Here is an 18,056-nt window from a genome sequence, read left to right as displayed (position 1 = left end):
CAAAATACAACACAGACAACCAACTTCTCTGTCCTTTTGGGAAGAGAGGGAGACCTCTCAATTAATAGCCTCCTAGGAGAGATGAGGGCCAGAAATTGTAGTCCTCAAGGTCAGCATTCCATCACGACAGGTATCTGTTTCTGCATTTGAAACAATCTATCGCTGTGTGTGGCTGTTCGATGTGGGGGGGCCTCCCCCTGGACTGCGAGCTCTCTGAGAGCAGGGCCAGGTCTGCTCGGCTCGCTGCAGGGCTTACCACGGGGTCTTGCACAGCCCAAACAGGCAAGGATGTGCAAGGGAGCACAATCAGGCAAAGGCAGGGCAAGCTGCTGCCTAAATTCACAGAGGTCATGGAGATGAGACCTCTGAAGTCCATCAGTAGGAGCAGACCATTTCGGTTAGAAGAACATCTTGCAAAAATCTTCCGGGCTACAATATTTATGCAGTCACTGATCTCAAAGCACTTCCCCTGAGTTTCCTCTCATTGAGGCTATGATTGGGCCTGGTAGGAGGAAGCCAGACCAGCAGGGCACATGGACTAGATCCTGAAAAAACAAGATTTGCTCCACACTTAAATGGGCCAAGCAGAGGTTCTGCCATGCCAGGAGGGGAAGGGCCAAGGATGATAACAACAGCGATAGTGAACACTCACTGAGCTCTACGAAGTGCCACGCGGCACAAGGCACTTCACATGAATTAGGTCACTTAATTACACATTAACTCTAAGACACGACAACTCTAGGACTCTAGGACATACTAATATCCCCACTGTTATAAATGAGACCATCAAAGCTTAAAGAGGTTGGATCCTTGGTGTGAGAAGTCAGGATTCCCACCGATGTCCACACCATTGTCACACTGTGCCTTCTTGGATGGTTTGCCAAGAACCCAAGAGTTCTTCAGCCACTAGCAGCTGTCAGGGTGGCAAACCCAGGAATAAGACCAGGACCGTCTCCTTGCTGCCTGGGTCCAACTTCAGAAAGTGGAGACTGTAAATTTGGGCAGACCCTACTGTGAATGAGGCAGACTGCTGTGTGAAATATCACTTTAAGTTCTCAGGTGGTTTTCAAGGGAAAATAGGGAATCATGGCTTTCATTTTTAAATGAATCCACTCTATAATCAGAGAGTCCACTCCTAGATCTCATCCACTCTGACAACTGTGTGAACACTATACTGTTCAGCAGACTGCTGGAGATGTATGTTGTCCAGCAATCATTGCATGTTGGAAATTTAATACGTGCTGAAAGCGGCATCCTGCTCAGCAATGGCTCACATTACTGCCTCTGCTGGCAAAGGGGTGAGGGAGAGAGAGAGGACCAGTCAGGAATTTCCACTTGCTTATGGTCAGTCTTGAAAGAGGGGCTTCTCCTCATTGTGTTATTCCCATGGAAGACCAAGCCCCTTCGGGCTAGCCCATCATGGACTTTAGGAGAGTCCTCTGTGACCTGGCTGCCCCATCTGGAAAGGGCACCTGTTTGCTCTAGCCCTCACTGACTTGTTCTTCAGGGTCAGGGATGTGCAAACACTGGAGACCCTTAGCAGATGGGTGCTGCCCAAGCCATCTTCATTGCCTGGGGCAAAGTTGCCCGGCTAGGCAATCGGGAAAACAAAACTAAAATCATAAAGCTAGTTTTCACGATGCCTGGGTGGCTCAGTCTGTTAAGCGTCTGCCTTCGGCTCAGGTCATGATCTCAGGGTCCTGGGACTGAGTCCCACACTGTGCTCTCTGCTCAGCAGGGAGTCTGCTTCTCCCTCTCACTCTGCGCTCTCCCTCTCTCTCTCTCTCTCTCAAATAAATAAATAAAATCTTAAAAAAAAAAAAGCTAGTTTTCTTTTGTCTTCAGGCACCTGTTCTCTCCCAGAGAAAATAAAAGTACAATATCCAGGGTCTCTTTTGGAAGATGCTCCTCCCTCCCCCACTCCAAGGAAGGGTCATGGAGCTAATTAGGTCTGGGCCAGTAGTCTCTGCTTGGGTAAACTAAATCAGGACACCCATAAGACTCACGCAAGGTGTTTGTTCAAAATAGGTACTCCTGGTCTCCACCCCAAGCCCACCAACTCAGCTACTCCAGGGGAGGGTCCAGGATTTACCTTTTTACCAAGTGTCCCAGGTGGCCCTTACCATCAGGGAAATTTAGAGCAGTGGTTCAAAAAGTGTGGTCTCTAGACAATAGGACCACCTGGGAACTTTTTAGAAATGCAAATCTTGGCTACAATGAAGCATCCAGTGTGTGCCTCAGCGTTAATGCAAAGCCTCCACCAGTCTGGGAGACACAGTACATGCTCCCACGCCAGAAGCCCTGCAGGACAGTCTGACCAATAGTGATTTTACTCCCTCTTTCATCTTGTTCTCTTTTGGTGGCCTTGATCATCTTCCATGGAGCACTCTGAATCCTGTACTGACCCTGGCAGACCTGGGCAGTAATGAACATAAGGTCCTGGGGAAAAGACAGTGGACTCAGGGAGTCCTGTGGGGGCTGGAGGGCGCACGTCCCCCTCAGACATCACTCAGTGAGACATCATTAAAACACTGGCATGGCCATGCACAAAACCACTGGCTGTGTGTGTGGCCCCTGAGACGCAGGTTTTCTGCTCCTCTCTTTACCTAGAGGAGGAAGAAAGAAGCCTGGACAGGTGAGGTGGCTTCCCCAAGACTGCGGGGCGAACTGGTGTCGTAACAGGAGCCCCTAATTCCAACCCTGAAGCTCCTACCGCTGACCTGCTCGCCCCCCACAGCACACTGCTTCAGGCCCCCTGTTGTCTCTCTGCGCATGTCTTGTCCCTCCAGTACACCTGTCAACAACAACCTGAGGGCAGGACCCGGGACTGTCATTTTTGTTCTGTTACCTTTTCAACAAATGACAAAGTGTTAAGGCCATGGTAGGTGTCCAAGAAATACTTAACTGAAATCTCTGAATTACGTCCCATGGGTTGTGATTCTTACTGGCTAACGAGATGAAGAGACAGGGAATTGCATGGAAAGGGGAAGATCAGCAGGCAGTAGGGAAAACAGGAAGCATCCTGGACTTGGATCCAGGAAACCTGAGTCTGAGTCAGTCAATCTATGATCCTAGTATTAGTCACCAGCAGTTTCCGTAATTACAGAGTGATAAGATATAGGCTCTGGTCTACTTCACAGGCCTCCTTCGCGGACGATCAAGTGAGGTGATGGACACGGAAGTCCTTTGGGAATGGTCCGGGGCCATGCTAAGAAGTACTAAAGGCAATCGTCATCGACATGCACGCCACGTACTGTTTTAAATGTTTCTTGCTATTTAACCCTCACACTAATTCTGGGAGGAAAGTCCTAGTATGGCCTTCATGTCACAGATGAGGAAATGGAGGCACATAGAGGTTACATGACTTGCCTAGTGTCACACAGCTGGTAGGTGGCACCCAGGTCCCATGCCAAGGGTACAGGGCTGCCTCCCCCCACTAGGACGGTATATTCATCTGGGGAAGGGGCTGCCAGGACAAAGCACAGGCATGAAGCAGAACACAGGAAAACGGGGCTACAGCCCCGGGACACAGGCTGACCTGCTGGCCACATCCTCCTCTGCGCCTTTGTCCAGCACACTGCTCAGGTTGTGCTCAGCCTGCGTCTCCTCGGGCACCTCCTCCAGCTCCTCGGCCTGTTTCACAGACAGGCGGTAGTTCTCCAGCTCAATCCGTTCAGGAGTGCCCCTGAGTCGCTTGGCAATGCTAGGCTCTTCGAGGCCATTCACGCTTGAACCTGCAAGACAAGCAAAGCCTCAAAGTTCTATGACAAATGATGGCAAATAACCATAGGTGGTGGAGGGATGGAGGAGGTATGCAGGGAGGGGGGAGGCGCCGACAGAAGGATATCTAAGCATCCAAGGTAGTCGCCACTCATCTCAATAAAAGGAGGGACAGAGCTTCCATGAAGGCCAGAGAGCCAGCCAAGGGGCAGACTGCAAGTTGATGAGATCATAGAGGCCAGGAAGGGGCTGCGCAGTGAGAGCAGCAACCCTTCCTTGAGCCTGAGAAACAGGAAGACAGCCCATCTGCCCTGAGAGGGGAACACAGGCTTACCCTCCTCTGTCATCCCTGAACCCGTGCACAGTGGAGGGAAGAGGTGGTGGTGACTGGGGAGGAGGAGCAAAGGGGACTTGGGTCGGACCCTAAGGAGGCGCTTCTCGCTGACCAAGCCCCCCTCAGCAGTCACTGAGAAGGGGAGTCCTGCCCACTGCCGGCCCCCTGATGGCCCAGGACCCAGTCAAGTTTCATGCACTGCTCTTGGCTGATCCACAGACGTGTCCAGGCTAGTTGTTTGCAGAACTTGTCACATTGTGGATTTGTCTGTCTCCTCATGATTAGATTCATGGTAAATACTTCCTATTTAGTAAGAACACCATGTGGGTGAGGCTGCGCCCCTTCCACTGCACACAGGAGGAATATAGTCGGGTTGCCTCATCTTTTTTAAACTTTTTTTCATTTTTATTTATATATTTATTTTTGAGACAGAGAGAGAGAGAGTCAGACAGACAGAGGGAGCACCAGTAGGGGGGAGGGGCAGAGGGAGAAGCAGGCTCCCCGCTGAGCAGGGAGCCAGACGCGGGGCTCGATCCCAAGACCCTGGGATCATGACCTGAGCCGAAGGCAGTTGCTTAACTGAGCCACCCAGGCGCCTGGGTTGCCTCATTCTTGGTGACAAAAGCTTGACTGCTTGGTTAAAGTGGTACCCAACGATCTTTCTGCTGTAAAGAGATATTTCTCCCTTTGTAATTAATAAGTAATCCATGGGGTGATACGTAGAAACCATGGGATTATCCTTTCATCCAGAGATTTTAGTACCCATTGATGAATGGGGATTTTAAAAATTTTATCATTCCTTCACCACTGTCATTCTTTGTAAAGAACTTTTCCCATTTCTCTCTCTCTCAAAAACCAGGATTCATGGATTCTGAAAAACTTAAGTGTTGTATTTGCCATGTTTTCTTAATCCCCTTTATTCTAGAAATTTCCCTGTCTCCCTCCTTATCTCCTTCATCATTATGCTTTTTTTTATTATGTTCAGTTAGCCAGCATACAGCACATCATTAGTTTCTGATGCAGTGTCCAACGATTCAGTAGTTGCGTATAACACCCAGTGCTCATCATAATAGGTGCCCTCCTGAATACCCAGCATTATTCTTTTTGATGTGCTTTTTTATCCCAAATTTGGTTAGAAGAGGCCCATTGTATTTATTCTTTACTGTATGTCTTCCCTGTAATGTGATGTAGGTTTAGATTTAGAGTCAGACAAATCCAAGCTAGACACCTGGCTCTGCCAGTGACCAGCTGAGGGATCTTAGGAAAATTTCATAACTACTGAGAGTTCATTTTCCTGATCTATAAATGAGGACAGCCCCCAACTCCTAGGATTAATATGAATATGGGATGAAATTATATACATATATGCACAAGTACGTGTGTGTACCAACTGCACGGGCCCCAAACCTGTCATCTTCCTCTTTTACGTAAACCCAGCACATGGGCAGTATCTAGCAAATACAAGTTAAGTGCTATAACTGATGTCAGTAACATTCTTAGCACCAGTTTGTATGTATTTTTGTGCAGGTATGTTGTATCCATTTGCTCTGGGTTGCGAATAAGAGTTACTTGACAAAGATGGGAAGGGAATTCTGGGTAGAGGGAATAGCAACAGTTAAGGTACAATGACCTGTAACGGCAGGTTGGTATTACTAGATCTGCTAGTGGCAGTATTCTTAAAGTGGTAGAGGAGAGGAAGAGACCGGGGTGGGAACAGAGCCCATGTGGCCTTTGGTGACATTCTAAGCTCTAAGAGATGACACTGGGTTTTGGCAGGCAATATCATACCAATCCAGTGTTGGGTGACAGGTGGTCTGTCAGGGGAAAGCCAGAATCTCTGTAATGAAGGACTAAAGGAAAGGGGTAGGAATACTGAGTCAGTAATTTTTGTGACACGACAGGTACGCAGAAAATCTTGTGGAAGCCTGGCACTTTTGTTGTGTACAATGTTCTGGAACTCTCCATATTGTCATTAGACAGAACTTTTTATGAGTCCAGGAAGTCACAGAATAAAGTCTTAGTACATCTGTCAAGATTTATCTGGATCTTCCACCAAACAGCATCTTTCAAATTTACTAGACAATCTTTACTAAAAAGCAAGACCCAGGGCACGTTCATCTATAAAACGTCTAATGATGGGGTCACAGCACGAACCCTTGGGCTCCCTAGGGCCCTGTGCGATGCCCACCCAACCTAGTTTTTGCAATCCTAGTCGGGGCATTTTATACACCCCTGGTCCATTCTCCAACACTGAGCTCAGGGCCTCCAAAGTGTAAGCTATGGTGCAAGATCAGGGCATGTGGAAGATTAGGAAATATGTGGACTCCAGGTAATAGCAAAAAAGAGACAGGGAGCACAGCAGGTGGATGCTGCCGCAGCATCCTCCAAATCTGCCCCCCCGCCCCGGGTTCTAACTGCGCCAGTTCAACATTTGCAAACATCAGTCTCTCTGTCCTCTCTTGCTCCTTCCCCTCATCAAAACCCAACATGATAAACATAAGAAGGCTAAGGATCCCCTGACTATATCATTTGATTCTTTCCTTCTCGTCATGTATTTTTGACAAATACCCTTAAACAGAAAGCAAATAAGAAAGTGAAATAAATGGAAACCACTCCCCAAGTATAAAGTTTTGGGGAACTCCACAGATAAAGAATAAAAACCAGTATATCTTTTAGACAGGGAACAAAGAATAGAATAAGAATGGTCACTTCAGGGAAACAAACAATTAATGCTCATCAATTCAGATACAAGCAATTTCCAGGTAGAGTGAACAAACACACTCACGGAGAGAAACACTCAAGAAGTGATGTCTGTTTTTAGCGGGTAAAAACCATACTATTTGGGGCACCTGGGTGGCTCAGTTGTTAAGCATCTGCCTTCGGCTCAGGTAATGATCCTGGGGTCCTGGGATCGAGCCCCACATCCATCTCCCTGCTCTGCGGGAAGCCTGCTTCTCCCTCTCCCACTCCCCCTGCTTGTGTTCCCTCTCTTGCTGTGCTTTAAAAAACAAAACAAAACAAAAACAAAACCAAAAAAAAACCACACCATACTGTTTGCCAGAAATTCTACTAAAACCTTGGGAAACAAAGCAGATTAAAACACTCTCTACTCTTAAAGAGCTGTAGGCGAGTCACAGAAGAGACAGTCCTGCACAGGAATCATTTCAGCATGATGTCTCACGTGTTACGGCTCATGCACGCGGTGGTACTATCGGAGTACACAGAAGGGCAGCTCCACCTAGGGTAGTCAAGGAAGACTTTCTGGAGGAATATGGAGTTAGCCTAGCCAGCTTTAAAGAAAATTCTATGAGATAGGTAATAGTTTGCAAATGAAGTAACTGAAATTCGGAGACATTAGGCAACCTGTCCAATGTTACACAGCTAGTAAGCCGTGGAACCAAGATCTGAATCCAAGGAGGACAGCATTAATTCAGAAGACTATGATGCTCTTCCTGGATTTATGATGTGAAGAGAAGAAAGAAAAGGGAGGAGTGTTTCCAGAGTCCTGTTCTACTTTCCCCTTTGGGACACCTCACCATTATCTCCTCCCCACTATAATTTTCAAGATGAGGGACACAGAACTACATGAAAGCAACTTAAAGCACAGAATCTGGCATTTTCAACGACATTCCGTCCTCCTTCCAGAGTTATTTCTCTGGGGTTTCTATAAGCTCTGTGGACTAATAGATCATCAAGCAACAGAACTTGGCAGCCCAAACCCAGAGTTTGGGGCTTTGGGGAGGAGAAACGTTGACTTAATTCTGGGCTTGGCCACAATCAATAAAAAAGAAATGAGAGGCTCTCAGAACTATTCAGATCATTCACACATCAGTCTCCCAGAGAAAGGATGCTTTTTCATGAAAACTGTTAGAAGGGTCCCACTGGAGATTTTTAAGACTTGAGGTGGAAGGAATAGAGTTGCCTTACTGTTTCGGTCTTCCTACACCCACTGGGTCCATGTCCACATGGAGCTAGACTCACCCAGAGCTTTGAGCAACAAGGGCATTGCAGGACATTGCTTTTACGGCTGAGTCCCCATGGAGGTTCCGTTTTCCCAAAGGGAAGGTGGCACTTCAGAGGATACTCGGCAAGTACCAAAACTCACCAACTGCCAAAATATGCTTAACATTCCCAGCCCATAACCTCAAAACACCATGGGAAAAAAAAAAAAAATCAACCAAACCAGCACACTCGGTTCTCTGTGAGAAGCAAGGGGCTATGTGCTCGATTAACCAGGTGGTGATGATAAACTACGATATCAAAGGAAGGAAGAGTGGAGGAGACCCAGGCAGTGGCTGTAACACAGTGACAGACACAGGGCCTCCCCTCGTCCCATGGACCCTCCCCCTTTCAACGAACAGAAGGGCACATGGGAGCAAGGGCTATAGGAGCGCAGAGGTAAAAACAGCCAACAGATGTGGGTTCGGCGAGTGAGAGGATAAGCAGAGGGGTCAGGCTGGCTGGCCAGGGCCCACCTGGCCTCCCCACTTCACATGCTTCAGCGCAACAGCAACTACACGGGGACTTTCCAGCTCAAAGTGGATGAAAGATTTGGAATGACTGCCAAGGCCGAATCTTCACTAAGTCAGATCTCAGGTCATGGGAGGCCAATTCCAGCTTCACACATACCAAAAGGAAACGGCTCCCAGGATCTGGGTCATATCCTAAATAGGAGAAAGGCTCTGGGCCTGACCTAAGGGCTCTGTTTTGGAATAGTCACTGCCTGCAGGAGCTCCATACATCATCCTGAAAGAAGTATTTTTTCCTAACAGGACAACCTGCCCTCAGCTGATGTGCAAGAGCTGCCAAAAGCCTTTATTTGTGTCTGTCCGATTCCTGAAGGGATGCGAGGGATGCAGATGACACTGAAGAGGCGGGCCCTCCCAGTCCTCCCCAGGCGGCTCTTCTTCCCCTTTCCCTCCTGCAGTGGTAGCCAGCTGCCCAGTGCACTGCAGGAATTCAGGCAACTGCGAAGGATGTCAGCTAAGAGACTGGAACATCTGAGGGGCTTCTCTTCTTCTACCACATTCATGTCTGGCCTGTTTCCCCATTCCTTTTTCCTTTCCTTCTTTATAAGCCTGGAAAAGCTTGAATGAAATCTGAAAGTCGAAAAAGGACTTTAGGAAAAGGCACAGTGAACTGAGCTTGAGGATTGATTTTCATCATATTTGCCATATCTGTAAGTTGAATGGATGTTTGAATTCATTCATTCAACCATACATTAAACAATTATTAGTAGGTATTCAATATAGCTACTTCCAGCCAGGGCACTGTGCTAGGTGCTTGGGTGTACCGATGGACAACACAGGCAAGACTTCTGCCCCGGGGGAGCCTGCACTCTGATGGACTATGGGTGTCACCTATCTGCTGGGAGAGACCAATGACCCAGGGTATGGAAAGGTGTCAACTGTGGCCATGTTCTAGTAAGAGATGGCCCTGGGATTTGAAATGACTGGTACCATTTGAGCACTCTTTGCCGTTTTGGAATACAGAGATTCTCCCTTGAGGTTGCTCTTTCTTACTTCTGTTTCCCTTATCAGGTTATGTTGCGATTTCTTTTTTAAGGAAGATGAACTAAAGTCATTTCAGATGGCCTCCTCACACATCCGCCCAAAGCCTTGCCTGTCCATGATCTTGCTTGAAAGAAAGCGCCAAACCATGAACTAGGTCTCAAGGAGGTGTTAAGGAAGATGAAGCCTCCTGAAGAAAGAATTACCAAGCTGGCAGTATAAATCAAAATTCCTGGACCCACTGCAAAATTGGTCAAAGTGACCAATGTTGCCTTGTTCACTGGTCTCAGAAACACTCACAAAATCACCCTGGGAAATTAGTGTACCCCTCCTCACACAGAACCCTAATCCTGAAAAGGCTAAGATGGGGATTTTGCGCCTTAATTATGTTTTCTCCCTGCTCTTGTTGGAAACGATACAGAAACTATATTCTCCCATGCTTCCTCCTGTTCCTGGGAAAGATGGATGAAACCATTTGAAGTGGTGGCTAGTCTAAAACAGAACCACCGTCCAGCCCAGACACGTTTTCCTATGTGGGACAAAGCCGGGGTCTTGGGCCTGCTTCCTTTTGGAATGTATTAGGCTGCAACTGGACCTTGGTAACTTGAGCCAGGCTGGTCATAATTAGGAGTCACCGTGGATATTAATCCACTCCTTTCATCTTGCTTTGACCTATAGTTCCTATATGCGTTTTTGCTTAGTGGCCTGAAAATCAGGCAGAGCACGCACCATGCCAATTCAGGCTTAGAAACAGAAAATAATCGAATTGGTCATCTGCCTCAGGGACCTCCTCACTGTTCTAGTCAAGCTGGACAATGCGATCTGGTATCTGTGAGAGGATCAGGAGGTCACTCCCAGCCTAGAACCCAATCTAGGGAGGAAGGATTTATTAGGGCTGATAAAAGGCCTTTCTTTGCTTATTAGCTGGTACCTGGAACTGCCAATTTGGGCTCTCTCCCTCTTCAGCCCCTCAGTTCATTTGCCTTAGTGGACTCTGCTTGACTGGGCTCACATTTTTTTATACCTTTTACAGAGATTTTTCATTCTAAGGGGGCACTAATCACTTTGCAAACCCTGCAGCTGTCCATGGAAAGGGATCCTCTTGCTTTGGAGACCAAATAAAGAAGTGTCCGAACCACTCTTAGGGCAAGGGGGCTTTTGCCTCTACACACCTACCCTCCCACAGACTCTTCTATGGCTTCCTACTGTCAGGGAACAGGAGTTCACAGAACCTGCTTGTGACAGGTGCTAGGACAGCTATGCTGCACACACTGGCCAGTACCTGTCACACCAAGCTGGCCAATCCCCATTTTTACCACTATCACACCGGGGGGCCTGAGTCTCTGTGATGTTAAGTAACATGCCCAAAGGTTCAAAGGAGGCAGATCCAAGACTAAACCCAGGGCTGTGTTACTCCAAAGCTTGGGCTCTTTCCATTAAACCATGCGGGATGAAATTAATTGCCCCTTACTCATGAACAATTTATTCTTCATTTGGGGTAACTGTTTATTATTATTTTTTTTTATGTGGGGCACAGAGAAAAGTAGGTTATGTGAAGCTCAGCTGCTTTGGAGATATTTAATGACCAAGAGCTGGGAAATTCTGTGCTAAATATTACATGACAGAAGCTAAAAAGGGAAAAACCCAACAGGGAACAAATCAGAACAGTACCAGAAAAAACCACCCACATGGGAATGGGGACTCATGCAGACTGGGACAGTCTCTCAGGAATGCTGCGGGCATGTGCCCTCCCTTTAGCAGGTACTGAGTGGCCCTTTGTCCACCATTCATAACCTTTGCTTCTGATCTGTGTGATCCCATGAAACTTTTACCCTTAAGTTCGTTTACTAATGTTAAATTATTCTTCCTGCTGTTATTATGGCATGTCCCAAGGGTGCCTTTTTGGCAGATGGTGGGACATGTCATATTTGGCCAAGGCAAAGGGCTTTGTTTTAAAGTATATACCCTGGGGTGCCTGGGTGGCTCAGTCGTTAAGCGTCTGCCTTCGGCTCCGGTCATGGTCCCAGGGTCCTGGGATCGAGTCCCGCATTGAGCTCCCCACTCCGCGGGAAGCCTGCTTCTCCCTCTCCCACTCCGCCTGCTTGTGTTCCCTCTCTCGCTGTGTCTCTCTCTGTCAAATGAATAAATAAAAATCTAAAAAAAAAGTATATACCCTATCTTTCATTACAAAAATTATTACCAGGGCATCATGTAGCTCTCTTGACAATATATTTTTTTCATGTGTTGTACTATCTCACAGATAAAACTCGACTTGCTCTTTAATAGTCAGCTGGGTCACCCTACCAAGTAGCTACTTCTTGGGTGCTGGGAAGTTGTGGGCATGTCTAAAGCACAGGGGTCTGGTTGTCTTTTCTCTTAAGTCTCAGGAGAGCTGTGCTCTAGCAATATTCTACCTTCCTTCTCTGGCTGCCCACCTTCACAGACCTAAGGGTGAAATCTCAGAAGGGGGTAACTGTTGTACAATGGGCCTTCAGTAAACTATTTTAACCTATTAGTTTATTTTTTTATTTTTTATTTTTTTAAAGATTTTATTTATTTATTTGACAGAGAGAGACACAGCGAGAGAGGGAACACAAGTAGGGGGAGTGGGAGAGGGAGAAGCAGGCTTCCCGCAGAGCAGGGAGCCCGACGTGGGGCTCAATCCCAGGACCCTGGGATCATGACCTGAGCCGAAGGCAGACGCTTAACGACTGAGCCACCCAGGTGCCCCAACCTATTAGTTTATATACGTGCCTCATAACCCAGGAGATGCTGTATAGTTAAGTATATATAATCTATGAAATCAATCCACCTGTGGGGCTGACCTCTGAAATCCTAAGAGGTAGGTAAAGAAAAGGACGGTTCAACAAGGTAAGTCAAGACCATCCATTTTTTTTTCTCTCCTACTTCTGCCTATTGCTTCCCAATTCTAATTACGGGCTCTACTTCTGTCCTCCTGAAGGGCTCTTTCATGTGTCTATCTCCTGTTCACTGGTCTGAATGCATGCCAAAACCAGAGGTTCTGCTAGGGAGGGGAATTATTCCAGTCATCTTTGTGTTTCTGGTGCCTACTGGTAGGTCAATACCATGTTTTGAATAAATGACCAGCATAAAAGTTCTAAACTAGAATATCACTTCACTATAATTTTAAGAAGTTAGTTGAATGTATTATGGTCTCAGTTTCCTCATCTTAATGTAGAAACTTTAAGGCCTCTGTCTCCCAAGTAGCTGGATGCTGTGCAAGGCCCTAAGAACAAATGAGAGATACCACCCGGTGAAAGGGTAAGAGTACAGAGACAACAACTCTTCCCTTAGCACCTAAGAGAAATTCCTATGAGGTTGCCGGTGTCTTAGAAGACCTTGCGTTATGGCTCTGAAAAGAGACTATTTCAAAGAATCCGATGTCCAAGAGTGATGACCACACTTCCCAGTAGAGAGTGGTCTAGTTTTAGGCAGCAGCTTGCTTACTAGAAGACCAGATCCAATAACAATAGGCAGGGGGGAGAGGTGGAAAGGCAGAGAAGGACCACGAATCTGCATGCGAGGCATTCCAAACAGACGTGCTTTTCCCAAGATGCCAGGTTGAAATTTCAATCCCTCCTACTTTCCACAGCAGAGTGCCAGGGGCCTTCAGTCAAGAGTGTGTCCAAAGCTGGCTCCGAGGTGGCCTACACGTGGCCAGCTGCTCAGCCAGGAAAGAGATTTTCAACTTCTGGGGGCTCTGCCCATCATCAGACTATCAATAAGGACAAACCCACATCCCCATGAAAGCTTCTCTCAAATAGGTTCCCTCTTAAAGATACAAAACCTCATAAACAGCATTCCCTTAGCTAGCCAAAAATACATTTTTGGAAAGGAACTAAAATTCCCTCCAGCAATGCCTACAACTACCACTTGATACTCGTATCTACAACAGTTACAGCTTTCTTTTCACCTGTTTGAAGACCCGGCCTGGAAAGGAAACATTAGTGCTTGGGGACAGAGGCCCTAGAAGGCTGATGGAATAGGAACACTGAGCACTGACCCAGACTCAGAGAGCCCTTGCTAATGACTGATGTTCTCTGGTCACCCGCAAAATGCCCATCCATGCACTGATTCCAAGAAGAAATCAGACCCCCTCTCCTGCAAATGAGTCACGACATAGCACTGAGGCCCATGGTGGGGCAGGGGTTGTGGGTCAAAGCAGCAGAGATGCAGACAGTGCCTAGGACCACAAGTACCCCTAGTTCTGCCTAATATAAGGCTAACTGACTCCTGCACAGCCCTGACTTTTGGGTTAGGTGTTAAAAATTTAGTTTAATGTAGCTCCTACGCCTCTTCCTCCCCCACCCGGGTCTCTTCCTTTCGAGAGGCCGGGAAGTCACACTTGTAGCCACCCCTCCGCTCTTCCTATCACCCTCGCCTCCTCTTCGGGCTGAAGCACGGCATAGAGGCTGTTGGTGGCTTTGCCACGCCACCCCACCCACCCCGGATCGCGACCGTTTTAAGGGGCCTGGATTCATCAGGGTCTCTCCGGGGCCTGTGCAAGTGCTGATCTGCTCCGTTTTTGCAAAAGGCGCCTGTGTCTGGCAGAGCCGGTATGAGACGAAGAGACAATCCTTCCCTGCCGCCTGGATAATCAAGAGTTTTGGCCAGACCTTTGAGCACACACCAAGAGAGTGAGGAGCCAGATGAAAAGCACAGACTAGGGTGCTGAAACGGATTAATAAGGAACTTAGTGATTTGGCCCCTGACCCTCCAGCACAATGTTCTTCAGGTCCAGTTGGGGATGATATGTTTCATTGGCAAGCCACAATTATGGGACCTAATGACAGCCCATATCAAGGCGGTGTATTCTTTTTGACAATTCATTTTCCTACAGACTACCCCTTCAAACCACCTAAGGTTGCATTTACAACAAGAATTTATCATCCAAATATTAACAGTAATGGCAGCATTTGTCTCGATATTCTAAGATCACAGTGGTCTCCCGCTTTAACTATTTCTAAAGTTCTTCTATCCATTTGTTCACGGCTATGTGATCCAAACCCAGACGACCCCCTAGTGCCAGAGATTGCACGGATCTATAAAACAGACAGAGATAAGTACAACAGAATATCTCGGGAATGGACTCAGAAGTATGCCATGCGATGCTACCTTAAAGTCAGAATAACCTGCATTATAGCTGGAATAAACTTTAAATTACTGTTCCTTTTTTGATTTTCTTATCCGGCTGCTCCCCTATCAGACCTCATCTTTTTTAATTTTAGTTTTTGTTTACCTCCCTCCATTCATTCACATGCTCATCTGAGAAGACTTAAGTTCTTCCAGCTTTGGACAATAACCGCTTTTAGAAACTGTAAAGTAGTTACAAGAGAACAGTTGCCCAAGATTCAGAATTTTTTAAAAAATGGAGCATGTGTATTATGTGGCCAATGTCTTCACTCTAACTTGGTTATGAGCCTAAAACCATTCCTCACTGCTCTAACATGCCAAAGAAATCATCTGAGGGGGAGGGAGATGGATGCTCAGTTGTCACATCAAAGGAAGCAGCATTATTCTAGCATTCAGTCTTTTTTTAAGCCTTCCACCGTTAGAGATTTGAGGTTACATGATATACTTTATGCTCATAACTGATGTGGCTAGAGAACTGGTATTGAATTTATAGCATCAGCAGAACAGAAAATGTGATGTATTTTATGCATGTCAATAAAGGAATGACCTGTTCTTGTTCTATAGAGAATGGAAATTGGAAGTCAAACACCCTTTCTATTCCAAAACAGGGTCTCAAACATTTTGTAGTTCTCATTTAAATTGTTAGGAGGCTTGGAGCTATTAGTTAATCTATCTCCCAATACACTGTTTAATATAGCACTGAATAAATGATGCAAGTTGTCAATGGATGAGTAATCAACTAATGTCTCTGCTAGTAACTGATTTATTTTTCTTCAATAAAGTCGCATAAACCAATGAGTTAGCTGCCTGAATTAATCAGTATGGGAAACAATCTTTTGTAAATGCAAAGCTGTTTTTGTATATACTGTTGGGATTTGCTTCATTGTTTGACATCAAATAATGATGTAAAGTTCCAAAGAGTGAATATTTTGCCATGTTCAGTTAAAAGTGCACAGTCTGTTACAGGTTGACACATTGATTGACCTGATTTATGCAGAATTAATAAGCTATTTGGATAGTGTAGCTTTAGTATGCTGCCTGTGATACTGGCAGCCGTGGAGTTCATAGATGGACTTGGGACCCAGCAGTTTTGAACCATGTATATGGAGTTGAAGAAATTTATTTTCCAGGTGCAACCCCCATTTTTTTCTTTACCTCGTACACTTGACAGTTGAAAAACCCATAACATGGGAGTAATAATGGGTCAAAATTTGCAAAATAAAGTACTGTTTTGGTGTGGGAGTTGTCATGAGGCTGTGTTGAAGTGACTTAACTATGTGGGATATTGAATATCCATTGAAATGGATTTGTTCAGCCATTTACATTAATGAGCATTTAAATGCAACAAATATCATTTCAGGTGACTTAACATGAATGAATAAAAGTCAATGCTATTGGGTTATATAAAACAAAAATTTAGTTTAATGTAAAGCCTATCTAGGATTGTTTTTACTTTCGTTACTATAGTAAAGAGGCCCCAAGGTATCATGGAATTAGTAGGTGACTTCACATCGCATCCATGTAGGCTGAGAAAAAAAGCAATGCCAAGCCCTTCTTACTGTTCTGTTCCCCTAAACCTCTGCCGGTTAGAACACATCCCAATGGACCTTCTTGTGCTAACCCCAAAGGATGCACAGACCAAAGCAGAAGACCGTCAGTCAGTGAGCAGACAGTCCTAACTCACTTTCTTACTCGAATTATTCCAGAATTTTCTGGAATCCCTTCCAGTGGTAACAATATTTGATATTCCTGTAATGCTTTTAAATAAACAAGTTTCCATACATTTTAGCTTATTTGCTCTTTACAACAACCTTATGAAGTAGAGAGAAGGAGGTTGCATTTTTTTCATTTTATAAGTTAGGGAATTGGAGACTCAGAGAGGTTAATGACTAAAGATGGCAAGGAAAACAGGCTGCAGACTTGGAACTCAAATTAGCATCTTCTGTTTTTAAGAACTCTGCTGGTTCCACTTAGACCCTGCCCAATGCTCTGAGCCTATGGTCTCCACAGAAGGATGAGTACATTCTGAGGGTGCAGGGACAATTAATTCATTGGGATATAAAGGAAAAACACTAGATCTTCATTCTCAATTTTTTACCCTGCTTTCTAAAATGTTTTGTAAATGTCCGCTAGCACATGCTATATTAGTGGAGTACCCCCTTGTTACAAGTACACTGTTGGGATGTAGGTGCTCATGATTTTCAGAGGGGGAAGCAGTAAGGTTTAAAGGCACTCCTGTAAGGCTCCAACATGCTTCTGTATCTTCATTATTTTCACTCACTCTCTTTCCTGATCTCCTACTGGACACAATAAAATTGACATTAGTTATATGTCAATGTCATGCCCTTTCTTCTTTTGGGGTGACTTTTTTCCTCAGTGGTGATTTAGCAATGGCTGGACACAGCTTTGGTCATCACATCCTTGGGAGGGCGGCGTGTACTGACATCTGATGGGTAGAGACCAGGGATACCGCCAAATATCCTACAATGCACAGGACAGTCCTCCACAACAAAGAGTTATCCAGCCCAAAATGTCAACAGTGATGAGCTTGAGAAGCACTGGCCTAGAAGTTGTATCAAACTATCCCTAATCTCTCCCCAACAGGCCAGCCAATCCACCAAATATTCTGATTGTAGCTTGACTGCACAGGGCGCATGAAGAACACAGACTAGTGAGCTCATGAATCTTCATGTCTGCTGCCAAGATAAGACATCTTGACCAATGGAAATGTAATATATGAAGGACCAATTGAGAACTGCCATGCTGAACAGACAGCTCTTGGCATGCTGCCCAAAGAGAGGGAATCTCGGGAAATGTTCAGATGCTGAGTGAGGAGCTAGTTCCAATGGCACACATTGAGCAGAGGTACCGTAAGTCACTGCATGAGACTTCTGGACTTTTCATCTTATGGTACAACTCCACTTACAAGCTGACCCTGCTCACCCTTGGCAATGCCACTCAAGGACAACCTACATATACCCCCACACCATCCACCCTTGTTTTGGGTGTGAGTCCTACTATTAGGCCAAGGTAGGAATTAAAGGAGAGCAAAGAATGCATTTTGTTAACTTCTCCGTTCACCCGCTTTTTCCCAGCTGGACATAGCAGCCTGCTGATAGCTGGAATAACCCTGTGACACATTATGGGTGGCCCTCTCACTAAACCCAGGGAAAAAACTAGATTTGAAGACACACGTGGAAAAACCCATCTTCTTTCTCTTTTTTCCCACTTACCAAAAACATCCTATCTATGAGTTCTAAGAGCTCCCTGTCCTGGCATGCCTTTCCAAAGCTGTGTCTACACATGCTCAGGAGACTTCGTAAAATGATTTCTGTGCC

General features: G+C 45.9%; 1 protein-coding gene and 1 pseudogene across 3 annotated transcripts in view; one reads left to right on the top strand and one right to left on the bottom strand.

Annotated features, from left to right (window-relative positions):
• MICAL3 (microtubule associated monooxygenase, calponin and LIM domain containing 3) overlaps positions 1-18,056 on the bottom strand; it is a 203,147-nt gene that overhangs the window by 47,521 nt on the left and 137,570 nt on the right. For all 3 annotated transcript variants that reach the window (XM_073886979.1, XM_073886980.1, XM_025851823.2), the window contains one exon: positions 3,539-3,734. In XM_073886979.1, the coding sequence (XP_073743080.1) occupies positions 3,539-3,734 (196 nt within the window). The remainder of the gene's footprint in view (positions 1-3,538; positions 3,735-18,056) is intronic.
• LOC112808636 (ubiquitin-conjugating enzyme E2 D3 pseudogene) lies at positions 14,000-15,014 on the top strand (annotated as a pseudogene).

This window comes from Callorhinus ursinus, unplaced genomic scaffold, assembly GCF_003265705.2.
Source record: "Callorhinus ursinus isolate GAN/ISIS: 27379988/994484 unplaced genomic scaffold, GSC_fseal_2.0 scaffold74, whole genome shotgun sequence".
In the NCBI taxonomy this organism is placed as follows: domain Eukaryota; kingdom Metazoa; phylum Chordata; class Mammalia; order Carnivora; family Otariidae; genus Callorhinus; species Callorhinus ursinus.
The sequence above is the reverse complement of the archived record's forward strand: the minus strand, read 5'-3'. Positions and strand labels throughout refer to the sequence as shown.